Genomic DNA, 24,855 nt, shown 5'->3' with positions numbered 1-24,855 from the left:
TATGCATGCCATTTTACATAATTAATAAGAACATGGAAAAAAGCATTTTGTGACAGACTATATCAATGCATAATGATTTTAATTAATTTTGATATTATGATATTACAGATAAAAAGAAAATAATAAATACATCAAACTGGGAATTACGATAAATTATTTTCCAATTGAATTTTATATATCTTTTATTAATGAAAATATTAATTTTTATTAATAAAATATATTAATATATTGAAATATAGCAAATAGTGGAAGAATAAATTGAAATCTCAGTTTTTACAAATCCATCAAAAATAATTAACAGTTATCTGAAATCAATTTGTGAATAAATATTTCATTTTACGAATAATGTTATTTTAATAATAAAAGATCGGTATTAAAAATAAATTTACGAGATTAACGTACCTTTAGAAGTGAAATATTTTCTAATATTCGCTAGAACGTCCTCATCCTCGCTCCCAATGCTTTCATCATTATCAGATTGCAACTTTGCAGGTGCTTTTGGCGTTACTTATGAAATGCGTGAAAACATAAAAATAAATTTAATAATATTTAGTAGAAAAATATATAAATACTGGTCAAATACCGAATTATATTAATCAAGGTATTATGAAAGAACGGAGCTATTGAGACTATTACTAGCTTAAATGAGAAAGCAAAAATCTCGTGAATTAAATTTCAAAAATAAATTCAGCAATGCATAATGCTGGAGCACATTTATTATTCATATCTTAATTAATTAAAATTTTTATTCAATTCTACAACGAAAATTTTCCGTAGCTCGAAATGAACTATTTACTGCTATAATCAACCACGAATTTTCTTTTTAGTTTGAGATAATAATTCTACCTATAATATTTATTATCTTAAAATAGCAATTTTATTTCGTTTATATTATCCAATATAATAATTTCATATACAACATGTAAATGGCTTAATAACATTTTCTTGTACCTTCTTTATAGCATCTTCTATAGCAATTTATTAATAACAATATAAAATAATAATTATTTTTATTATATATTATCTTTAATCTTATAAATAATTTATTTTAATCACTTTAATTTTAACTACTACTTTTACTGTAATATCTATCATCTTGAAATACTTATTGAATACTTCAATTTATAACATCTATTATTTTAAAATAGCAATTTGATCCATAATACCTATATTTTAGAATAATAATTCCATCTTCAATATTTATTGTTTTAAAATACTAATACTATTTATAACATTCATTAACTTAATACAGTAATTCAATCCATAATACCTATTATTTTAAAATAACAATTCTACCTTCAATATCTATTATCTCAAACAGTAATCCTATCTATAACAGCCTTAATAACATTTTCTTGTATCTTATTTATAACATCTTTTATAGCAATATATTTATAACAACATAAAATAATAATTCTATCTATCATATATTATTTTTAATCTTTTAAATAATTTATTTTAATCACTTTAATTTTAGCTACTACTTTTACTGTAATATCTATCATCTTGAAACAATACTTCAATTTATAACATCTATTACTTTAAAATAGCTCTTTCATCCATAATACCTATATTTTAGAATAATAATTCCATCTTCAATATCTATTATATTAAAATACTAATCCTATCTATAGCATTCATTAACTTAATACAGTAATTCAATCCATAACACCTATTATTTCAAAATAACAATTCCATTTTTAATATCTATTATCTCAAACAGTAATCCTATCTATAACAGTCATTATTTTAAAACAATAGTTCAATTTATAACATCTCTCATTCCAAAATAATTATTCCCTCAATATCTATTATGGACCTGATACAATTAAGCATTAAACTATCTTCCATGATAGTTTCTATCTTAGAATTTTCCTCAAAATCTTAAAATTTTTACTCTCATTCGGTATGCGCATATAAATTTATATTATATATTTTAAAAAAGGGGGAAAAATACCTTCTTCGATGAAGTTTCCTTCCAATGCAGCCTCGATAAGATTGCAGCGCTTCTGAATCATTGAGCTAAGCATATTAGCCGGTATGCGCCAATAAGATTCTTGTTCATCAGCAGGAGGCGCGAATCCCATAGCTCGAATAAGCTTCTGAAAGCTCGGTGAATCCATCGCAGCCGACGAATAATCTGTCAGCGGGACTAAGGGGATACCTTCGGAGCTTTCCTCGTCTTGATCGTCCAGGACATCCTGTAGGGATTCCTTGATCCATTCCAGAGCTGGGCTCATATCTGATTTATCAAAAGACCTGTTATTACGTTTTTCCATGAAGTAACGATAACGTTATACTTTCATGGTATATCGTTAGAGTAAGAATTTTTAACCAAATTAATAGAACATTTATTCAATCTATTAGAGGTAATAAGCAATGAACTCGTAAGTAGTAATAATATAAGTAGCTCAATTGAGTTATATATCTGTTATCTCGATTGGAAAATTTTCTAATTTGGAAAGCAGACATTTTATCCTTGACTATTGTTTAAATATATTTTCTCTTAAAATTAGAAAATTAAGTAATTATGAATTTATAGAAATAACAAATTTGATATACGTTCATATAGGAAATTTGAAATTTAAATTCTGTAAGAAATTTGCTTTTAGATAATTATTTAAAACATCAAAAATTTTTAGACTATTACAATTTATAGTTGAATATTACTATACAATATAATATTACTATTGAATATATACACTATGATATTACTATTACAATATATTATATACAAAGAAAATTCAAAGAAAAATTATAATTAATATTAAAATGAAGGCAGACATTTTGTCTTTGATTATTGTTTAAATATAATTCCTCTTAAAATTAGAAAATTAAAGAATCACGAATTAGTAGAAATGACAAATTTGTTATCAGTTCATATAGGAAATTTGAAATTCAAATTCTGTAAGAAATTTGCCTTTAGATAATTATTTAAAACAACTAAAATTTTTAGTTGTTAGACTATTACAATTTATAGTTGAATATTACTATACTAGTAATATAATATTACTATTGAATATATACACTATAATATTACTATTACAATATATAATGCAAATAATATCAAAACTCTCTTTTGACAAATTTCTAAATTTACTTGAAATTTGAACTGTACCAAATTCATTTATAATATTTTCAATCATTCAAAACAATTTGAGTTTCCTCTAAAATATTATCATTTTGAAAGACATTAATTTCAGACTGTCATAATCCATTACTAAAATTAATTATAAAAAGAAAATTCAAAGAAAAATTATAATTAATATTAAAATGGAGGCAGACATTTTGTCTTTGACTATTATTTAAAGATATCCCTCCTTGACGAAAATTAAGGAATTACGAATTTGTAGAAATAACAAATTTGTTATCAGTTCATATAGGAAATTTGAAATTTAAATTCTGTAAGAAATTTGCTTTCAGATAATTATTTAAAACAACTAAAATTTTTAGTTGTAAGACTATTAAAATTTATAGTTGAATATTACTATTCAATATTACTATACAATATAATATTACTATCGAATATTATTATTACAATATATAATTGAAATATTATCAAAACTCCCTTTCTTCAAATTTCTAAATTTACTTGAAATTTGAACTGTAACAAATTCATCTGTTTTCAATTATTCAAAACAATTTGAGTTGCCCCCAAAATATTACTATTACAATATATATTTGAAATAATATCAAAACTCCCTTTCTTCAAATTTCTAAATTTACTTGAAATTTGAACTATGCCAAATTCATCTATTCTCAATCATTCAAAACAATTTGAATTTCCCCCAAAATATTATCAATTTGGAAGAAATTAATTCCAGACCATCGTAATCCAGTATTAAAATTAATTATAAATAGAAAATTCAAAGAAAAATTCCAATTAATATTAAAACGACCATTCGGAACTTTAAAAACCCTTTATCGAATAAAGCACGAAAGAAGTTAAAAATAAATCGACTTTCAAAATACCAAAAATTATTCCAAATATTTTTATCACAGATACGACATAACCCACTAGAAAATTCCCAGGTGTTTACGACTGCAGGTGCACCCAGTCACGTATGAAGGGTAGGATACAGTGACCCGAGGAATAAATAAATCTTGGACGATGTAAGCGGAACCTAAGTTCACGCATATCCTAAGAAAATATATCAAGCCTGCTTTGAAATGTCAGCGGAACCTGGGACCCTTCTCGAGAGCAATGGTATTCTGATAGGTGACAAGCACATTGGTTCGACGCAGGAGGACTACAGGATCGTTTTGTAACGATTCCTTCGCCAAAAGCCATGGGGGATAAACCGGTACTTGGAGCCAATGCAGGGTCACATTTGTACAGTGAGCAGCAGCTTCCTTGACAAATCATTACTTTCTCCATTTCTTTTTTCTTCTACACTCGAACGATCACTGCGGATCACTCCGGCCCCTTCTCGCCCTCCGAAGACATTTGTCTGTTCTCTCCAGAGGTGCCAAGGAGGGGTGGATAATATTCGAAGTAGCTGCCGCGAATTTTATTCCCATAAATCACTGAAAATGTCCGACATAGCTGACAAAAGAGGGAGCGATACGGTGTTACTCACTTTTTTCGATGACATCCCTCAAGAGTCCAGATAATTGTGCATCCGTGTAAACCATCGTCGGCTGTTTCTTCGCATTTTTCTTCGCCCCCTTGTTCCTCGGTTTATTGGGAGCCGTGTTCTTATTGCTCGAGGATTTTCCAGCTTCCTCGTCGCTGCCTTCATCCTCGTCGGAATTACTGGCAGACTGCGTTTCCCACGACGATTTACCTTTTTACAAAGTAATGGGAAATGGATATAAACGTTTTTCGATATGGCTTTCCACGATTCTCGCCGTTTTACAGGCAAACGTTTTAAGTGTGTACATTTCTATGTGAAAGTCAAATTTGCTGCTGATGGTAAATTGGACGACTCGATGCTTGGTAATTATGTTGGTTTAGTCAACTTGGGTGATTGGTTGGAAAAGGTGTTATTTGCTTTCTGATTATTTAGTGCAATTTCATTTTATAGTTTCAATTGCTCGTTTAGGAATTATTCTTCGTCACCTCTGTTTCAATTTTCCATGATTTATCGATGCAGGGAAACACTATTCTGTGAAATACAGTGAACCGATTATGGTTGTTATCCATAAGTATTATGATAAATATAAAAATAAAAGTTAGAACATTAGTGGTATTATATAAAAGTGTAGAAAATTATTGCGATAATATTCCATTTTAGAATACTATGCAATCAGTAATTGAGTATAGTGATATTTACTAGTTGCTAAATTGTAAATTATTATGATAAATATAAAAATAAAAGTTAGAATATTAGTGGTATTATATAAAAGTGTGGAAAATTATTGCGATAATATTCCATTTTAGAATACTATGCAATCAGTAATTGAGTATAGTGATATTTACTAGTTGCTAAATTGTAAATTATTATGATAAATATAAAAATAAAAGTTAGAATGTTAGTAGTATTATATAATTATGTTGGTTTAGTCAACTTAGGTGATTGCTTGGAAAAGGTGTTATTTGCTTTCTGATTATTTAGTGGAATTTGATTTTATAGCTTCAATTGTTCGTTTAGGGATTATTGTTTGTCACCTCTGTTTCAATTTTTGATGATTTATTAATGCAGGAAAATACTATTCTGTGAGATGCGAAAGACCGATTATGGTTATTATCTATAAGAAGTATGATAATTATAAAAATAAAAGTTAGAATGTTAATGGTATTATATAAAAATATAGAAAATTATTGCGATAATATTCCATTTTAGAATACTATGCAATCAGTGTCACTGAGTCTAGTGACATTTATTATTTACTAAATTGTAAATTCAGAAATTTATTATTAACATTATTGCATTTAATAGCAAATATTTGATTGTTATCACGTAGAAAAATTGTTTCTCAGTAAATATGATACTATTTTAACATTTTCGAATCGAATTTAAAATAAAGTTTACAGACAAATAAGAAGATAATACAATTATAATTAAGACTCAGAAGATACAATTAAAAATTATTATTTTAGAAGATTATCTTTTTCTTAATCATCAACGCGAGATCAACTTATCCACGAACAAATGGAAAAGTAATTTTTAAATTTTAATTAAATTTAAAAAACTTAAGGAAATACTCTACTCAAAAAATTATTACAAATTCTTGTTTAATTAAACTTTCCTATTTTATAATATTTATTCCTTTTCTATATCTAATATAAGAAATAAAAATAAGTAATTTAACCTACAATTCTCCAAATATTTCATCTCCGACAGATAAACAAATTTGTTACTTTGCAATACTCGTGAAAATCCCTATAATAGACTCGTTAATGAACAAACAGGGAAATAACACAATTTTAACGAAAATTCTGAAATTCCAAAATCGAGTTTACATCGATGCAGATATTCCACTATCACTGGATAAAAATTTGTTAGCCTGGAACAGAAATTCCTGTGCTCGAGCAATTTTACATGGACCAATTCACATAAACAGACAGAAAAGTAATAGAATTTTAATTAAGATTCCGGAAACTTAAAAATTCTTCCGGTTTTCCAATAGTATATAACGCATTACGACCTAGCAGAGGCACGGAGAAGTAGGACGAAAGTTTGGAATTACGGTGCTCAAGTTAAAGTCGCGAACGGCCAGGTTACATATCCGCATGCTGCACTGCAGCTAGCTGCTGAAAAATTCAACTATTCGAAACGAAAGAGAAAGAAAAGGGGGAAAAAAAATCAGAGAAAAATATTCGATTATACCCACTCCCCAACCTGTATAATTCCGCAAGAGCCTGAGACAAAGAAATTCGAACTTACACGTCGCGTTAATATCTTCGGGCTGAAAAGGAAGGACGCACTTGGCAGCCTGGTAATTTTTCGAACTTTCGAAACTCCGAATTTTCCGAAGCTCGAGCGAACTTCATTAACTTTAACGAAGTTCGAGGAAAATTTCGATCGTTCGCCGAATCAGAGCCAGAAACGAACGTGGACGTAATAAATGAAACGATCTTCGCGAACGTCGTGGAAACGTGGGTTACAATGATGAGGAATTCGCTCTAACGCGGTGAAAAATATTTCCACTCGCGTTCCTCGAGTATTTCGATCGGCGCACAAGCGATATTAAGGTCCGCCATTGCATCTGGAAGCATACCGGGTGTTCCGGCTCGCGGAATCGCATTCGATTCGGGGCGAGGTGCGCGGCGTGGAAACGTTTCGATGGCACGTAAGCCGAGACAAAAGTTTGCTTTTATGCTTCATCTCCCGGGCTTATACAGTCGCACGCAAAAGTCTGGATAAGTGCGTTGAATTTCGGGTAGGTGGCTTACGGGAAGAGACTGAAGTGAGGTTATGTAAGGCGTTGTATATATGTAGGTGGAAATGTAAGATGAGATTGGGTGTGATTTCGACGTTAAAATTGTTATTGGTGTTTCGAGTTATTAAAATGTTTGTTAATATATAATACAGAGATAGAAGTTTGCTTTTATGCTTCATCTTCTGGACTTATACAGTCGGACGCAAAAGTTTGGTTAAGTACGTTGAATTTTGATTAGGTGGGTTACAGAAAGAGGCTCAAGTGAGGTTATGTAAGGCGTTGTATATATGTAGGTGGAAATATAAGATGGGATTGTGTGTGATTTCGATGTTAAAATTGTTACTGGTGTATCGAGTTATTAAAATACTTGTTAATATATAACATAGAGATAAACGTTTGCTTTTATGCTTCGTCTCCTGGACTTATACAGTCGGATGCAAAAGTTGGGATAAGTACGTAGAATTTTGGATAAATGGCTCATGGGAAGAGACCGAAGTGAGGTTATGTAAGGCGTTGTATATATGTAGATGGAAATGTAAGATGAGATTGTGTGTGATTTCGATGTTAAAATTGTTATTGGTGTATCAAATTGTTAAAATACTTGTTAATATATAACACAGAGATAAACGTTTGCTTTTATGCTTCGTCTCCTGGACTTATACAGTCGGATGCAAAAGTTTGGATAAGTACGCTGAATTTTGATTAGGTGGGATATAGAAAGAGGCTGAAGTGAGGTTATGTAAGGCGTTGTATATATGTAGGTGGAAATGTAAGATGAGATTGGGTGTGATTTCGATGTTAAAATTGTTATTGGTGTTTCGAGTTATTAAAATGTTTGTTAATATATAATACAGAGACAGAAGTTTGCTTTTATGCTTCATCTTCTGAACTTATACAGTCGGATGCAAAAGTTTGGATAAGTACGTTGAATTTTGATTAGGTGGGTTACAGGAAGAGGCTGAAGTGAGGTTATGTAAGGCGTTGCATATGTAGATGGAAATGTAAGATGAGATTGGGTTTCATTTTAAAGTTATTATTGGTATATCGAGCTATTAAAGTACTTATTAATATATATATGACTTGTATTATATCATATATATATTACTGTTATGTGAAAATAGGTACTTATCAGTTATTGGTATACTAATTTAATACACTAATAAGTAATAAATATTCTTCTATAATTTGGTAATAATTTTAATGTATGGTATAGTTCAATTTACTATTTTGTATAAATATACTGATAATAGTATACTACAATATTATACATAGTATAATATACTTACAAGTATTGAAATATTGGAATTAGTATATTTTTTAGTATGTTTATGATAGTATAGTATTATTTTTGATATAGTATACTCGTATTGGTATTACATTTTTTATTATTAGTGTATTATCTTTAGTATATTAATATTAAAAAATTGTACAGTAGCGTAATGGATTAATTTGAAAAAATTTTGAAAATGTACTAAATTGGTCAAAGATTGTGTGAATTATAGTTAACAGTAGCGTGAACAGAATTATTCATATGGAAAAATAACTTCAATTGACAAAACAATACTATAAATTTAGGAAAATTACAATATTAATATGTTAAATGAAGTATAATATTTTAGTACATAAGAGTTTTCAAGAATGAAATATTTTGGGAAAGCCAAACTAAGAGATGCAATCAAAAACTTCCATTCATTAAACATAACGATGGACACATAACAATGTAAAATGCATGTCATCAAAAGTGATACTTAGAATAATTTGTTACTTAATGAAGATATTTAACAAAAATTATTATAATTTTATTAATACCAAAATAGCTTCATTTCCATAGTACTCAATATTATTAATAAAGCAATTTTTTTACTACTGAATATTACTAATAAAATAATTTCCCTAATATCAAATATTAGTAAAATAATCTAATTAGTACTAAATATTATTAGTAGTAATTTTATTAAAATATTACTAATCAATTTTCATTTACTACTAATATTCTTCAATTAACAATAACATTTTTAAATTATAATATTACTAATAAATTTTTCATTTATTAATAATATTGTTAAATTACAATATTTATAAATCTTAATATTATTTGTAAATTTTTCGTTTATTAGTAATATTCTTAAAATATAATAACATTAATAAACGAAAAATTAAAAATTAAAAATTACATTATCTTTAAACTTCAATATTAGAAGTAAATTAACTATTTACCAAATGTTACTAATAAATTCGCAACCAAGTATTCAAGTACACTTTTACATTTCTCTTTTAAAAAATTAAACAAATATACCCAAATTTAACAAATTTTTAAAATACATACGAATTCGAATATTTCAACGTTCAGTGACAAAAATATGACATATATTACTATCCTTGTTACAACATTTTAAAGCTATGGGATGTACATACGTAGACTTTTGCGCCTGACTGTCTATCTACCGTGCGATCTATGGCGATGCATTGAATACAAATAAGAGGACACGGCGGGAAACAGAAAAACAATAACAAATGATAAATATGAAATTGCTAGCGACGTAATGGGAGATAGAGACGAGTGATATTGGCCCAGTTGTAGGAAAACTACGGCCCGAGTCCGTGTTTTTCGATATTAAATAACAAGATTTATATTCTGCAACGATGCTGCCATGAACTGCTCGCACAACGCCCGAAATAGAAAGACAAATATTATTTCGATCGTATCTTCTACGTTCACGATTCATGGAATTGGTTGAACGTGTAGCCTGCCAAATAATTGATACAAATTCGTCTATAGTGTTTTAAAAAATATCCCTCATGTGTATTTTGCTTATTTGAGATCGTCAATGCGCGTGGGGATTTTATGAATCGGATAAACAGCGAATCGAGATTTATGCCTCGAAAAATATTTAGAAATAAATGGCTATAAATGGCCACCAAGTGATACGTAACATTCGAACTGTGTTTTCAGTATTTTATTCTGCAAGAAAATTATAATAAAACTTATAACACGTAAACTAAATATTTAAAGAAAAGAAACAAAATTGGACTAAATATTACAAAAATTTTTCTTAGATACGATAAAAATATTGCATCTTTAGAATTTTAATTTGAAATAAAATTATTATAACAATTGTACTGATTATTTAAAAAAAGATCAAATTAATCCAATCATTATAAAAATTAATATCGTGCTTTTGTGTAAAATTTGGTAGATGATTGTAGAAATATTTCTTTCTCTTCTGCGAAATAATATTAAATTTATGGTTGCTGTAAATTCATCTTTCTTCAGATTAAGGAATTATTCTGAATTATACGATATTAATCTTATTTTGCAGTATTATTTTTAACGAGGAACGTTTTACATTAGTTTGTGCAGAAGAGTACTGCAGTCTCCAGTTATAATTAGATATGTAAGTAGGTTGGAACACTGGAGTTATTTATTTCAATTTTATAGTAATAAAATTAAAATTAATATACACATTAATATATAGTTAATAATTATTTATGCTATAATTATTAAATATATATCAATATAATATATAACATAATATATAATATATATTATATATATATATAATTTATGCTCACAAAATTTTTGTTCATTCAACCATCTCAAACTTACACTATATCAAAGCAACCTCCAATATTCAACACTATCAGTGTTTTATTTAATTTCGAAAATATACACCTATATGTTAATTAACTCAAATAAATGATAAACTTTTTTAATTGTCATTTACTTAAAAATCCTAACGGTTTCTAAACAAATGAATATTTTTATTGTTTAAAATTCATTAAGATTCTTTACCGAATTTTAAATTTTACCAGTTCATAAATAAATAATATTAGGAATTAAAAACCTCCTCACATTAAATAATCAAATATTATTATTCCAAAACGCAATAAAAATATGAAAATGTATTATCCAATTTGTATTTCAAATAGCAAAAGCCAATTTGTTTCCTCCACAAGAACTATACTCATCATGAAACAAAACACTGCCATCTTTTCAACACGAGTATACACGATATAACCAACGAAAGGGTTAATCGATCCAATAATTCTGCATACCCCACAGGCTACCCCTGCGAGCAAATTGGACGATAATGTATAATTATAGAATACTACTCTCATTATCAACCCTTTGCACTAGACGATTTTTTGGCTAAAGAAGAGTAGAAATTCAAAGATTCTCTACTAAAAAACTGACAATACTTTTTTAAGCAGTAAATAAAGAATTGTATAATAACAGGATTGTAGAATTATTTGATTTCAATACCTCGCACACTGTTACATTACACTAAATTTGATATATTAATTAATATCGATCTTCCAAATCTTGTGAAATTTTTGCACTCTCGAGTGCAAAGGATTAATTACAAAACAGTCAGACGAATATAATAAATATAATTATTCTACGCTATATTTCTCTATCCTTCTTACACTCATTTCTCTCGAGAGTAATCTCTCTCACTGTCACTATATACTCTCTCACTCTCTCACTGACTGACTCTTCTCTGTCTCTCTTACACTCCTTTGTCTCGAGAGTATTCACAATATGTAATCTCTCTAACTGCTCACTGTATACTCTCTCACTCTCTCACTGACTCCTTCCTATAACAATCACCGAACATACCAACCATAATATTATCCTCATACACGAAACGAATATCCCCACACAACGTATCCTCACTCACACCATCATTCACCCATACACATGCACACTTATGCTTCAACATCTCTCATTCACGGAGCCAATTCCACAACCCCCATAAGCCAAACGAGACCAAGCCTCTGCGCAATGCCCACCTGAAAAAACCTTCTGCAATCATAAGCAGTCAGAAGAAAACTCTTCAAGACGACTGGCATCTCTCTCTCTCTAGTCTCAACCCCGCACTTGTATATCTCAGCTGCTCACTTTCCTTAATCCACTGACAAGTGTCGGGTCCTTATTCCAAGAAACGTGTCCAGTGCGTGCAGTCGCGGGCAATCGTGTTAGCAGAAGACTGATCGGATGGGAATAGTCGCGGAATCTAAGGATGGTAAGAAAGACAGATGCGAATGGAATGGGATAGGATTGGCCCGGACAAGGGGTGCTTCAGAGCCGCCTCGAGAGCGGAGAAAAGGCTGGGGTAAGAGGGCGAAGAGGATGCGGGAAAAGAGAGAGTGAACACTCACCGTGGTTGCTTTTTCTCGATCGCTTTTTGCGTAGCTCCTTGCGATCCTTGGCCAATCCCAATTCCAAAAGCTTCTCCTTGATCTTTGGCTTCGGTCGCTTTATTGTGAGCCCGTTGAAGATCAGGTCTACTGGATCTGTTGTACACAGTATAAACCGTATCGCTATTAATTCGACATTTAAGGGGATGAAATGTTCGTTCAATAGGATAGAGAGGACGGGCGGAAAATCGAATCAGGAAAATTACACGGGAGCCTTCTCCGTTACTCTACAAACTTTCCTGCTAGTAATAGATTAAGGCACCGTTACGCAGTGATCTATCTGGGGCATTGTATATGGGCTGGGTTGCTGTTCAGTAATTATATTTTTGTATCTTTTTGAACTCAGTTTCTGTTCACTTTAACCCCCCATAATCAGGATTTAATTTGTCTATGGTAAGGAGAAGTTAGAAATCTTGTTATAAGGAAGTAATAATTATTATAAATACATCCCTTAAATATAGTACAGGAGTCTAGCAATAAACAATTAAAATAAAATTTAAGAAACACGACAGAACCAAATTATGTGATATTATAAGAGGTTAAAGTAATAACTTTAGAGGAATAAAGTGTGAAATGGGGTGGGTGCCTAATATTCCACATTCTAGACTTATTTCTTCATACAAAATCACTTTCTACATAAAAATATACCATTTAAATTAAATGTATTATAAATATAATTAAACATCAGGTTTTGATTTGTCTATGGCAGGAAAAAGTTAAAAATCTTACTATGAGAGAACATTAATTACCATAAAAACATTCCTTAATTATAGTACAGGAATTTATCAATAAACAATTAAAATAAAATTTAAGAGACACATTAGGACCAAATCATATGATATTATAGGGGGTTAAAGTATTAAATTTAGAGGAAGTAAGGGTGAAATGGGGTGGGTGCCCAATATTTCACATTCTAGACTTATTTCTTCATACAAAATCAATTTCTACTTAAAGATATATCATTTAAATTAAATATACTATAAATATAATTAAATGTATTACACAGTGATTTATCTGGGGTATTGTAAGTGCTTTGGGTTGTTGTTCAATAATTATATTTTTGTAACGTTTTAAACTCATTTTCTGTTGACTTTAACCCTCCATAATCAGAATTCGATTTGTCTATGGCAAGAAAAAGTTAAAACTCTTACTATAAGGAAGTAATAATTATTTTAAATATATCCTTTAATTATAGTACAGGAATTTATCAATAAAGAATTTAAATAAAATTTAAGAGACACATTAGGACCAAATCACGTGATATTATAGGAGTTAAAGTGCTAAATTTAGAGTTAGTGCCTATTAGTCCTCATCCTAGACTCATTTCCTCACACAAAATCACTTTCTACATAAAAATATATCATTTAAATTAAATATATTGTAAACATAATTAAATATCAGGATTCTATTTGTCTATGGCAGGAAAAAGTTAGAAATCTTGCTACGAGGGAGCATTAATTATCATAAATACATCCCTTAGTTATAATAAGGGAGTTTAGCAATGAACAATTAAAATACAATTTAAGAGACACGATAGAACAAAATTATGTGATATTATAGGGGATTATAGTGTTAAATTAATATTTTAAAATAGAAGAACGAAGGGAGAAATAGGATGGGTGTCTAAATATTTCACATCCTAGACTCATTTCTTCACACAAAATCACTTTCTACTTAAAAATATACCATATAAATTAAATATATTATAAATGTATTTAAATTAAAGAAGTCTCAGTGATAGAGAAAATTCTTTCCATGACTGAACACATCTCTTGAAACAGTCCAAATATTGCATATTACGAAAAATCTGCTCAAATATCAATTAATAAAAAAGCTACTCAATTAATCCCTTTCAAATGAACCACCCTGTATATACCATCATACTCATCTTCATCATTACAACTATTCTTATCCTGGTATACTATATTTACGTATTGTACATACACACACCGTAAGTCGATAGCCCCGGTGCTAACGAGAAGATCATATAACCCTAACACCCTGACAGGCAAAGGTCAGCGACTTGGGAAAAATCCATCTGCGAGGTAAAAACTGCATTATCAAAGTTGAAACGAACAGAAAGGGACAAAGTTGATGCTGCAGTTTTCGAGAATTCTCATGGCAGGGTGCGAGAATAATCGCGAGTATTAAAATCATGGGAGGGTGAGCGGAGATGGGGCAAGTTTTACAAGACTGCTGAAAATCTTTCTGTCTGAAAGGATATTATTCTTCGGCGTCCCGACGGGGCAGCCGAATTATTGCCGCAAGCTGCACAGCCGGCCGTCACCCATGTTCGGCGCTTAATTAAATTTCGAGAATCGTCACGGGTGCTAATGAATTCCCGAACGAGGCATTCGCAAAATTCTTCGACTGTTTCAAGGCGCGGTCAGCCAGGGATCGAGCATTCCCCGTCGAATTATACTGTTCCTCCTCTGAGGTGTTCATCACTTATGAAATTCAATCGGTGAGAGGTTCTTCGAAAATTACCGTCGTCATCTTTCAGCTCCTGCCAGAGTTCCGTGAGCTGGGACACCTCGTCTTCGGACCACTCCTTTGGAAGCCTCTTCTGCACCTCGCTTCGCACGGCCTGGAACGATGGATTTGCTGTTAATCGTCAGTTGTCAAATTGTTATTTTATTACCTTTGTCACGTTTCAAAGAGATTCGAACGGTTTTAGCGAATGGTTTTTGTGATGGTTTATGAAAGAATGGAGGATTTGCTGAGTACCATATAGGTGAGTGATCTCTTTGTTAGAGGACTCGAAAACAGTGGTGTTATAAAAACATTATAGCGCAAATGGGTCGATCAATTTTCAAGCTTCGAAATAGTTTTTCCATTTTGTGAAAAATATTAGCAAAATATGAAGGAAAATTCTCTGAATTTGATACGCTGTTGATTACTTTATCTGAAATTCTATTGTACGTATGAACAACAAATTCCAAAACATGAGCTATTATAAATTTCCTTCGAGGAAGTAATTACCACTTCATAAAGTTTCCACATTAAAATAACTCGAATTTCAACATTTCTCATAGTTATGAATAATATATGATGATACAATATTTTAAAGTCATTGATCTTTGTTAACTAATTTAATCTTTTAAAATTATCGATAGAATTATTGAATTACAATCAGTAATTATTAATGCAATAAATATAATTCTTCCTATTGCTTCATTAATTTCAAAAGACACATATTAATTAACATATTACATTAACATCAATTTGTAATATAAATTTTATCAATTAAACATAAAAGGAATACTCTAAATTCGATGCACTATTAATTACTGTACATAAAATCCTATTATACACATAAACAACCAAAAACTTAAAATAATTTTTCAAGAAGTGAAATAAATAATCAACCCCAAACAGAAGATGACCTGTTATAAATTTCTTTCGAGGAAAGAACTACTCCTTCCTAAAACTTTCAAATTTAAATAATTCGAACTTTAATATTCCTTATAATTATAAATAAAATACAATAATATAATATTTTAAAATCAATAAAGATTTTAGAAGATGGACAATCGTCCAAAATAATTATTGCACCCTTAAAAGACACCAATTTGCATAGTTTAATATACATCATAATTTTACTTTTGGTCTCCCTATTGAATAATATGGTCACTAATAACCTAACAGGTAGATATAATTCAAAATTTACCCCTGCCCCCTAAAAAGGAAAAAATTTCTTCTGAAGAAAGAATTACCCCTTTTTAAAATCTTCAAATTTAAATAATTCGTATCTTAATATTCCTTATAATTATAAACGAAATATGATAATATAATGTTTTAAAATTATTAAGGATTTCACAAAATGGACAATCGTCCAAAATAATTATTGCATCCTTAAAAGACACCAATCTGAATAGTTTAATATACATCATAATTTTATTTTTGGTCTCCCTATTGAATAATATGGTCACTAATAACTTAACACAGGTCGATGTAACCAAAAATTACCCTTTGTCCTCAAAAAAGGAAAAAATTTCCTCTGAAGAAAGAACAACCCCTTCTTAAAACCCACAAATTAAAATAATTCGAACTTTAACATTCCTCATAATTATAAATAAAATATGATATCACAATATTTCAAAATCAGTAAAGATTTCACAAAATGGACAATCGTGTAAAAGAATTATCGCACCCTTAAAAGACACCAACTAACATAGTTTAATATACACCATAACTTTCTTTAGGTTTCCCTATTGATTAATGTGGCCACTAATAACCTAACAGGTCGATATAACTCAAAATTCCAAAAAAGAAAAAACTTCCTTTCAAAGAAAGAACTACCCCTTCGTAGCCTTGGCGAACCCTTCAATCTCGCCTCGAGACAGCCCGTTTTCTCTGATAGGAGTTAATAAACCTGCATCTGCTTGATAAGACCAACATTGTGTATTCGTGGGCACTCGAAAACAACGTAACCAGCTATTTATCGTGCAAACGAGGTCCCGTAGAATGCCAGGCGTCTAATTCCTGATCCTAAGCCCCTGTTTCCTCGAAAGGAGATAAAGGGGGAAAAAATACGACGCTCGTTTTCCAACGATTACGTTTCACCCCTGTGCCAGGGGGTGTGGATCCTTGTTGGTTGTCCTAAATGGCCGTCGCGTAGCATCGCGCGACTTCACGGACTAAATGAATGTCAAATGAATAGCCAGGCCGTAGTTTGCCCCCATTCAGTTTTGAGGGGCGAAGGGCATCCACGCATGAAATTATTTAAATGAAACGCTTTCACGACCGAGCCTCTCCTTTCATGGATTTTGTCCACGAATCAATAATACGTTTCATCCCTTTTTCATTCGCTTTGCACTGCTCCTTGCCGCTCATTTGCGTGACCTGATGTTTGCTCACCTATGAAATCGCGTACGCTGATTCTTTGCTATTCACACACTGACAAGCTAGATTCGTTTATACGGGCATGTGGATAATATCAATTTGCCCAGTCGTGTGATGGACGATGAACGTGGAATTCGTATGGAATATAACAGTAATACGGTTATTATAGAAGAGACTATGCACGGTATATATCGATGATTTTCAACCCTTTTTGTTCCACGGTGCGAGTAAATTAGTCGTTATAATTTTGTGGAGAATATGTTATATATTCTATCGACGCGATGAAATGAATGGAAATAATTTTTATTTATATCGTGTACGTGTCAATTTTTTATTTATTTTTATTTGACAATTTAAGGAAGAAGCTATTAGTACCCTTCGGCTAATTAATTAGGGGTTGCACGAGTTAAAAGGTCTCATAGAATATTTAAAAATTATCACGATATAGAAGTTCATCGTATTAGTTTGGTTGAAGGTCATTGATATATAGTCGAGAATATTATACTTATGGGGGTTGAAATTGGCTAAATTGGGAAAAGAAATAATTGATATATCTTTCAAGTATGTTATTAATATTTAGACTGAATATTTAAGAAGTTATGATAAAATACCTTTAAAATTATTCATAAAATAGAGGAATATCTTCTTTTATTGAATTATTGAATACTATTTCACAGTATTGTATTTAAAAATTTTTAATTTATTTGTAGTCAGAATTTTTGGGTTACTAAGTTACTACTTATTGCGAGTATTGGTTTTTTATGTGCGAATGGTAATAAGGAAGAATAAATGAAAGTCATTTGGGATGATATAAATATAATATGTGCGAGTGGAATCTAGTGTGAATGTTGATAAAAAATGTTTAAAACATTTGGTTGTTTACACATGAGTAAACATGTGTTATAAGAGTGAGAGAGAGGGCAAGAGATAGAGAAGAATTTTCTAGATAGTGTGAATCCTTTTGTTTAAAATATTATATTGCGAATTGATATCAATATTTAAATATTAATATATAAATATATTAATTTGTTAACTGTTAGAAAACGTAGAAGAAATTTGTTTAATTGTTTTTCAATTAAATAATGGTTCTAACATAAAAATGTAGTGTAATATATAGGTATAAAATACATAAAAATATAAATATAAAATAAAATATTATATTTCAAAAACGAGATTGTCGATTGAATAATTATTTCTTAAAAATGTAAATTTCACTTTTTAATATTATAATTTACCATAGATGATTTTAATTTGTTTAAAAACTTGTTTATTATATTTCAAACAAATAAGAGACAAAGAAACACTTTATTCGTTTATACGCATAAGTAACGGTGCAATTAAAAATTTTTAATTAATTTCATCTCACAATTTATTACAGAGGTAAACATAATACTTGATATTAGATTACTTGTTAATATTTAATTAATAGCTACCAGCAACTAAAATATCAGATCTTTTAATCACGACTTTCAACTTCAACTGAAGCACAACATTTGCAGTAATTAATTTGACGTGAGATAAACTTTGAGGAGACTCCACTGGAAGGAATTTGTCAGGGAATCAATAATATCCTGAGTAATCCAATCACCTCTTGCTAAGGGTGAAACGGCAATCAATCCATTTTCTGTTAATAGCTGTGTATTTACCGAGCAACAATTAATCATCGAGTTTGCAAAACTGCATAATAAAAATGATGTACTAAAGGTCAAATTTTAAATCTATACTTGGTAATTAAAAAAAAATATAAAAAATTAAATTACAATATTTCTTTTTCTCTTAAATTATAATAAATAATATTACAATTTTAGGATACATTTAGATGTAAAATTTTATATTAATATTACATATGTAAAATATATTTAGAATATAGAAGTGGACAAAATAAAAATTTTACAAGATTCCTATTTTTATTACATTTTGTACAATATTTACATATTGAATATGAAATATTATTTAAAGAAACTTTTCCAAGTGTATTATAATTTATAACATATTTTAGTTTAATCAATTTTCGTTCCAATTATCAATAATTGTAGGTCGTAAAATGGAGTACACGAATTCAATCGAAATTGAATTAAATTTGATTACAGTGATGACAATGATGACAATGAAGTTAATTGTATTATAATTGGTTATTATGAAACAACGAACCCTAAGTTGAAACACAGTCTAAAATACCATAAATCAATAAAAAAAATTAAAATTATCCTAACGACCTTGGAATGCTTCAGAATATTCACAGAAACTTTTTCTAAATAAAAATATATTTCAGTATCACACTTAGAAAGTCATAAAATGATCTCATTGTCAGAAGAACATGGAAAAATTTCTTTTGGCATAGTGATACAGTTCTTGCACTTTAAATTCACCCTTTGGCAGATCAAATTTATTCTTTGCAAATCAAATTCACCCTTTTGCAGACGAATTACTCGTACATAAATATTATATTTAAAAAAAGAAAACACGAAATATAAATTAATTAGTAAGAAATGAAAAATTTTATCAAAAGGATGTGTCATTTTCATGAGATTATGTAGATGATGTTGGGTCTATTCCTACCCCAATAATTATTGTATCGTAGAGAAGATATAATAGAGAAGAATTAACAGAAAATTTGGTTTTCAGACCATCTAGGGGAAAGTATTGTCATCTTCAGTTAAAATTACTGTTATCTTCAGAAACTAATGTTCCACCAATCTATATTCACACTAATTCCTGAGACAAATATCTAAGTCTAAACTGGGGCCTACACATGGGGTCTAAACTGACGCGTTAACAGACCTAGTATCGCTAACACAGTGTCACATACACGCATCGTACATGAAAATCATCAACGTGTCAAAAGACTCACATCACACCTGGAAATCACGTGGAACTTCAAAGCAAACTTCGATCAAACACAAACTCAACGGAACCCTCGGAAGCACGTGAAATCGATGAAAGACAGATTCGACAGGACCATCATAAATAATTCTTAAACTGTTCTTGAGAATTAGAATAAGCATACATCACTCTGTTGGTGTACTCGCTCGTTAGATCCCCAAAGGGCAGGTGTACAGGGGATCTTAAGGATCCGCGAAGAAATCAATAACATCCCCTAGCAGGCAAGTTTGTCCCCGTCTGAATGAGTGGTATGAGGGCAATCAGCTGCCTTCCTGGCGGAGCAGCGGGTGCGCACCTATGATTAATCGTCAATTTCGAAGTGGGGTAATACCGTTTTAACTCGTACTCAGATATATCGTCGCGTTGCCCCCATCTATCGTTCTTACTTTCTCTCTATTTCTCTTTCGCGCACGTGCTGCCGGGTACCTCTCACGTCTTAAAGCAGGTAATGTCTCAAGATTATCGCCACAACGTGTTCTGGCGCGATGTTGTCCGATGGCTTCCCGACAAACAGAGCATGTAACGAGCAGGATACGGCGAATGCTCTGTTTTCTCAGTCGCGGAGGCTGTGAATCTTCGAGGATTGCATGTCGAAGACGGAGGCAGACGTTTAAATTTGCTTCTCAGCTTTTGTCCAACTTGTCTTTGCTATCGTGAATCGCAGGATGAGACTGTGATTGCTACCTGTGTGGTTGGATTACAGTTAGATTGTAGCAAACGTCGCTGGTGAGTTCAAAATTGAAATAGTTCGTCAGTTCTAGGGTTTCATCTAGGAGCACAGGGATCTATGGTCTATTTAGGCCTGTACGATGATCCTTGAATTTTGTCTATAGCGATTTTTGGTCAATGGTATCTTTTTATCAAAGGCCAATTTGTTCTTCCATTTTATCGAATTCTTTTGCAGATATTTGTGAGTGTTGGTTTTATATGCGTGAATGCGAATGAGGTTGAATAAGTGAAACTCATTTGCGATGATATAAATATAATATGTGCGAGTGGAGTTTAGTATGAATGATGTTTGAAAAATGTTTAGAAGAATGTGTCAGAATAAAACGGTTATGTGAGAATCGTCAAAGAGGAAACATGGGTATGTTATGGTTAATAAGAGTCAGGGAGAAAGAGAAAAATTTTCTAGAAAGTGTCAATCAATTGTTTGTTTAAAATGGTTTATTGCGAGTTGTTTGGATTATTTAAATATTTTTATCTAAATATACTAATGTGTTAACTGTTAAAGAAACGTAGAAGATATTGGTGTCCATTTCTATCCACACATAATATATACATATGTATGTATTTCAGAAGATAATATGCTATTACAGAAAATAATGCCTTGTTTTTGAATTCTTGTCAGAAAGTGTATAGATATAGAAGTTTGTTTAACCTGACGAATAGAATTAAATTTTATATTTGAACGAATAATGAAGAATAATAATAACTTTCATGTTTGAGTCGTGTTTATGAGTGGTTAATAAGAGTGAGAGAGAGAAGAATTTTCTAAAAAGTGTCAATCAATATTTTGTTTAAAATAGTTTATTGCGAGTTGTTTTCATTATTTAAATATTTCTATCTAAATATACTAATGTGTTAACTGTTAAAAAAGGTAGGAGATATAGGTGTCCATTTCTAGCCACAATATTTGCAGGACCTCAACACGAAGTTCCAGACCTATTTACTATACTTATTTTTAAAAATTGGTATGATCTATTCTTGTTAATCTTTGGTATTGCCCAAATCTATCTTTATCAATAGTATATTTTTCTTTAGTATATTAGTATATATTTCTTTTCTATTTTATGTTAGCAAATGTTATTATAAGTACAAATAAATAAATAAATAAATAAACAAGTAAATAAATAAATAAACAAGGTAGCAAAGCGATTTCTTTTCTCTTGTTCGTCAATTTTATGTTTGTCGTTTGTTTAATATCGTATAATTATTGTAATTTAAAAATTAGTATAATCAAAAAATGTGTCTACTGGAAGATTTTAATATCAAAAATAAAAATATATTTTCAAATCCTGATTTTCGCGATTCTTTAACAATTTTTTCAATATTCTCTTTAGGAATATCCAAAGTTCATGAAATATAAATCACAATAGAGACGTTGGATATAATATTTGCATAATATTCGTTCCCATAATTAACATGCTTCACCATGGATGATTATACAGTAATATCGAGCGAAGACACTTTACCGAAAAACGAAACTTAAAATTTCTACGAAACGGAAACAGTGATTTGCATAATCCATAGCCAAACTCTATCGAGAAACGTGAAATATATGGCTACAACTTTCAATGTAAACAGACATTTTCATTGGCGCCGAATAAATTTTCATATCGTGCATGAATCTCTCTATTGTTTCTATTCAAATTTCTTGCGTAACAAAAAGCTTACTGATTTAAATTAAATGTCTAATCAAGCAACATAAATTAACGAGGCTTCGTAACAGCAGGACACCAGAGGTTATTATAGAAATTTCATACTCCATTCGCGTAACACGAAATTCGTCCAATAAATGAAATTAAATTTAATTTTTAATTTACATTTTTCGTTTATCGATAAATTTTATCGATCATTCTTCTTTTAAATGATATAATTAATTTCTTAGAAGATTAAAATGGTACTTACGTGTATTGATATTAATGTACATATTCGTTGCTACCATCATTATTAAATTTTTAATATTAATAAATTACTATTATTATTATAAAATTATTAAAACTTATTATTCTTATCACATTGTTCTAACTATATTATAGAAATTTCATACTCCATTCGCGTAACACGGAATTTGTCCAATGAATGAAATTAAATTTAGCGAAAGTAGAAAGCTTGAATCTCCTCCACGAATTACTTTCCGCTTGGATAAATTATTATCCGAATAAAAAATTATTTTGAAATTAATTTTCGTCTGTCATATTGGTTAATAATAGTTTCCTCGGAACGTCGAAACTTGGGAACTCCCCGAAACTTAAGGAAATTTCAAGTTCCGAGAATTTGAAGCTTCGAACATTTTTGTAATTTGAAATTCTTGAAATCTAGGAAGAAATAAAAATTTCGAGAAGAAATAGAAAATTGATGAATAAAGGAAAAAGTATTTTATCACGATTTAAATATTAAAATTTTTAGATAAAATTCTAACTGTATATTTTTCTGTATTATTATGTTATTGTCTATGTTTTCTTTAATTATGAATATCACGAATTTATGCAAATATTTTATACAACGAAATCAGCACTCCGATTTTCGATAGATTCGAAGGTATCAAAAGTTACAAAATTAAATTAAATGAAAGCTATACAAATTTATACAAAAATTTTACAAAGTAACGTCAGCATGTAAGATTTAGAGAATTTCAAAAATTTTAGAAGCTACAAAATTAACATACCACTGTTGCAAAAATTTATACGAAAGTTTTGCAAAATGAAGTCAACTCTTCAAGTATTGAGAGCTTTGAAGATTTCAAAATTAAAACACTCATGATCCATAAATATTTTGACTATACAATTTTATAATATTTTCTATTATTTCTAAATTACTAATTTTATTAATTTTGCAACATTTTTATTAAAAAATTTTACATGGTAAAATCAGCATTTCAAGTTTCGTAAGTTTCGAAATTTTCGGAAGCTCGCAAAATTCGGAATTCGAATTTCGAAATTTTCAAAATTCAATTCCAACAACTCCTAATATTACATTTATTTCTATATTTACTTATCTCGTTATTTGTGTATTTATTTATTTTCTTATTTATACATTTATTTATATATTTCCATATCACTGTTGCAATAATTTATATAAAAGTTTTGCAAAATGAAGTCGACTTTTTACAAGTTAAGAGCTTCAAAAATTAAAAAATTCAAACACCCAAGATCGATAAATATTTTTACTATACAATTTAATAGTATTTTCGTTATTTCTAAAATATTAATTTTATTAATTCTTTAACATTTTTATTATAAAATTTTACAACGTAAAATCAGCACCTCGAATTTCGTAAGCTTCGAAATTTTCGAAAGCTCGCAAAATTCGAAATTCGAATTTCGAAATTTCCAAAACTCAATTTCAACAACTCCTAATATTATATTTACTTCTATATTTACTTATTTCGTTATTTGTATATTTATTTATTTTCTTATTTACGCATTTATTTATATATTTCTATATTTTTACATCCATTTATTTCCTCATTTCGATGTTTATTCGAAATACACGCAACACATGCCAAGAAAGTTTCACGAATCTCTCACGTTATTCAAAACATCATCAACACCCTGCTCGACTAGGCTCGCTTGCCTCTAATGAGCATGATAAATAATTAAAAAATTCGCGCGCACGCTTTTTCAGTGCTTCATTCGATTAGCAAGTAACGCGTTTAAAAGCGTGTTACGTATGAATTTAACGCCCATGCAAATGGCGGATCTCATTTCGTTGTACATTTTCATGTAAATTTTCTTCAAAGTTTCCCCGTTACATTCGCACTTTTTCAAGCCCGGGGAAATTCTGGTTTTCGGGGCTATGTAATACATAATACATGAAACGGTAGTCACTTGTTTCAAAAGGTTTTGTTTAAAATCGTATTGTAACTAGTTTGAA

The 24,855-nt window shown here is 29.9% G+C and overlaps 1 protein-coding gene across 1 annotated transcript in view; it reads right to left on the bottom strand.

Moving 5' to 3' along the window:
• Positions 1–24,855, bottom strand: part of timeout (circadian regulator timeout) — a gene marked incomplete at its 5' end in the record, with an annotated part of 52,808 nt that overhangs the window by 1,666 nt on the left and 26,287 nt on the right. Inside the window, 6 exons of the mRNA XM_017901255.1 lie at positions 403–484; positions 952–968; positions 1,958–2,242; positions 4,581–4,787; positions 12,490–12,624; positions 15,016–15,115. Coding sequence (XP_017756744.1) covers positions 403–484; positions 952–968; positions 1,958–2,242; positions 4,581–4,787; positions 12,490–12,624; positions 15,016–15,115 — 826 coding nt within the window. The remainder of the gene's footprint in view (positions 1–402; positions 485–951; positions 969–1,957; positions 2,243–4,580; positions 4,788–12,489; positions 12,625–15,015; positions 15,116–24,855) is intronic.

Source organism: Eufriesea mexicana, unplaced genomic scaffold (assembly GCF_001483705.2).
Source record: "Eufriesea mexicana isolate 0111107269 unplaced genomic scaffold, ASM148370v2 scaffold1576, whole genome shotgun sequence".
In the NCBI taxonomy this organism is placed as follows: Eukaryota; Metazoa; Arthropoda; class Insecta; order Hymenoptera; family Apidae; genus Eufriesea; species Eufriesea mexicana.
Note: the sequence above shows the minus strand (reverse complement) of the source record. Positions and strands in the feature narration are given on the sequence as shown.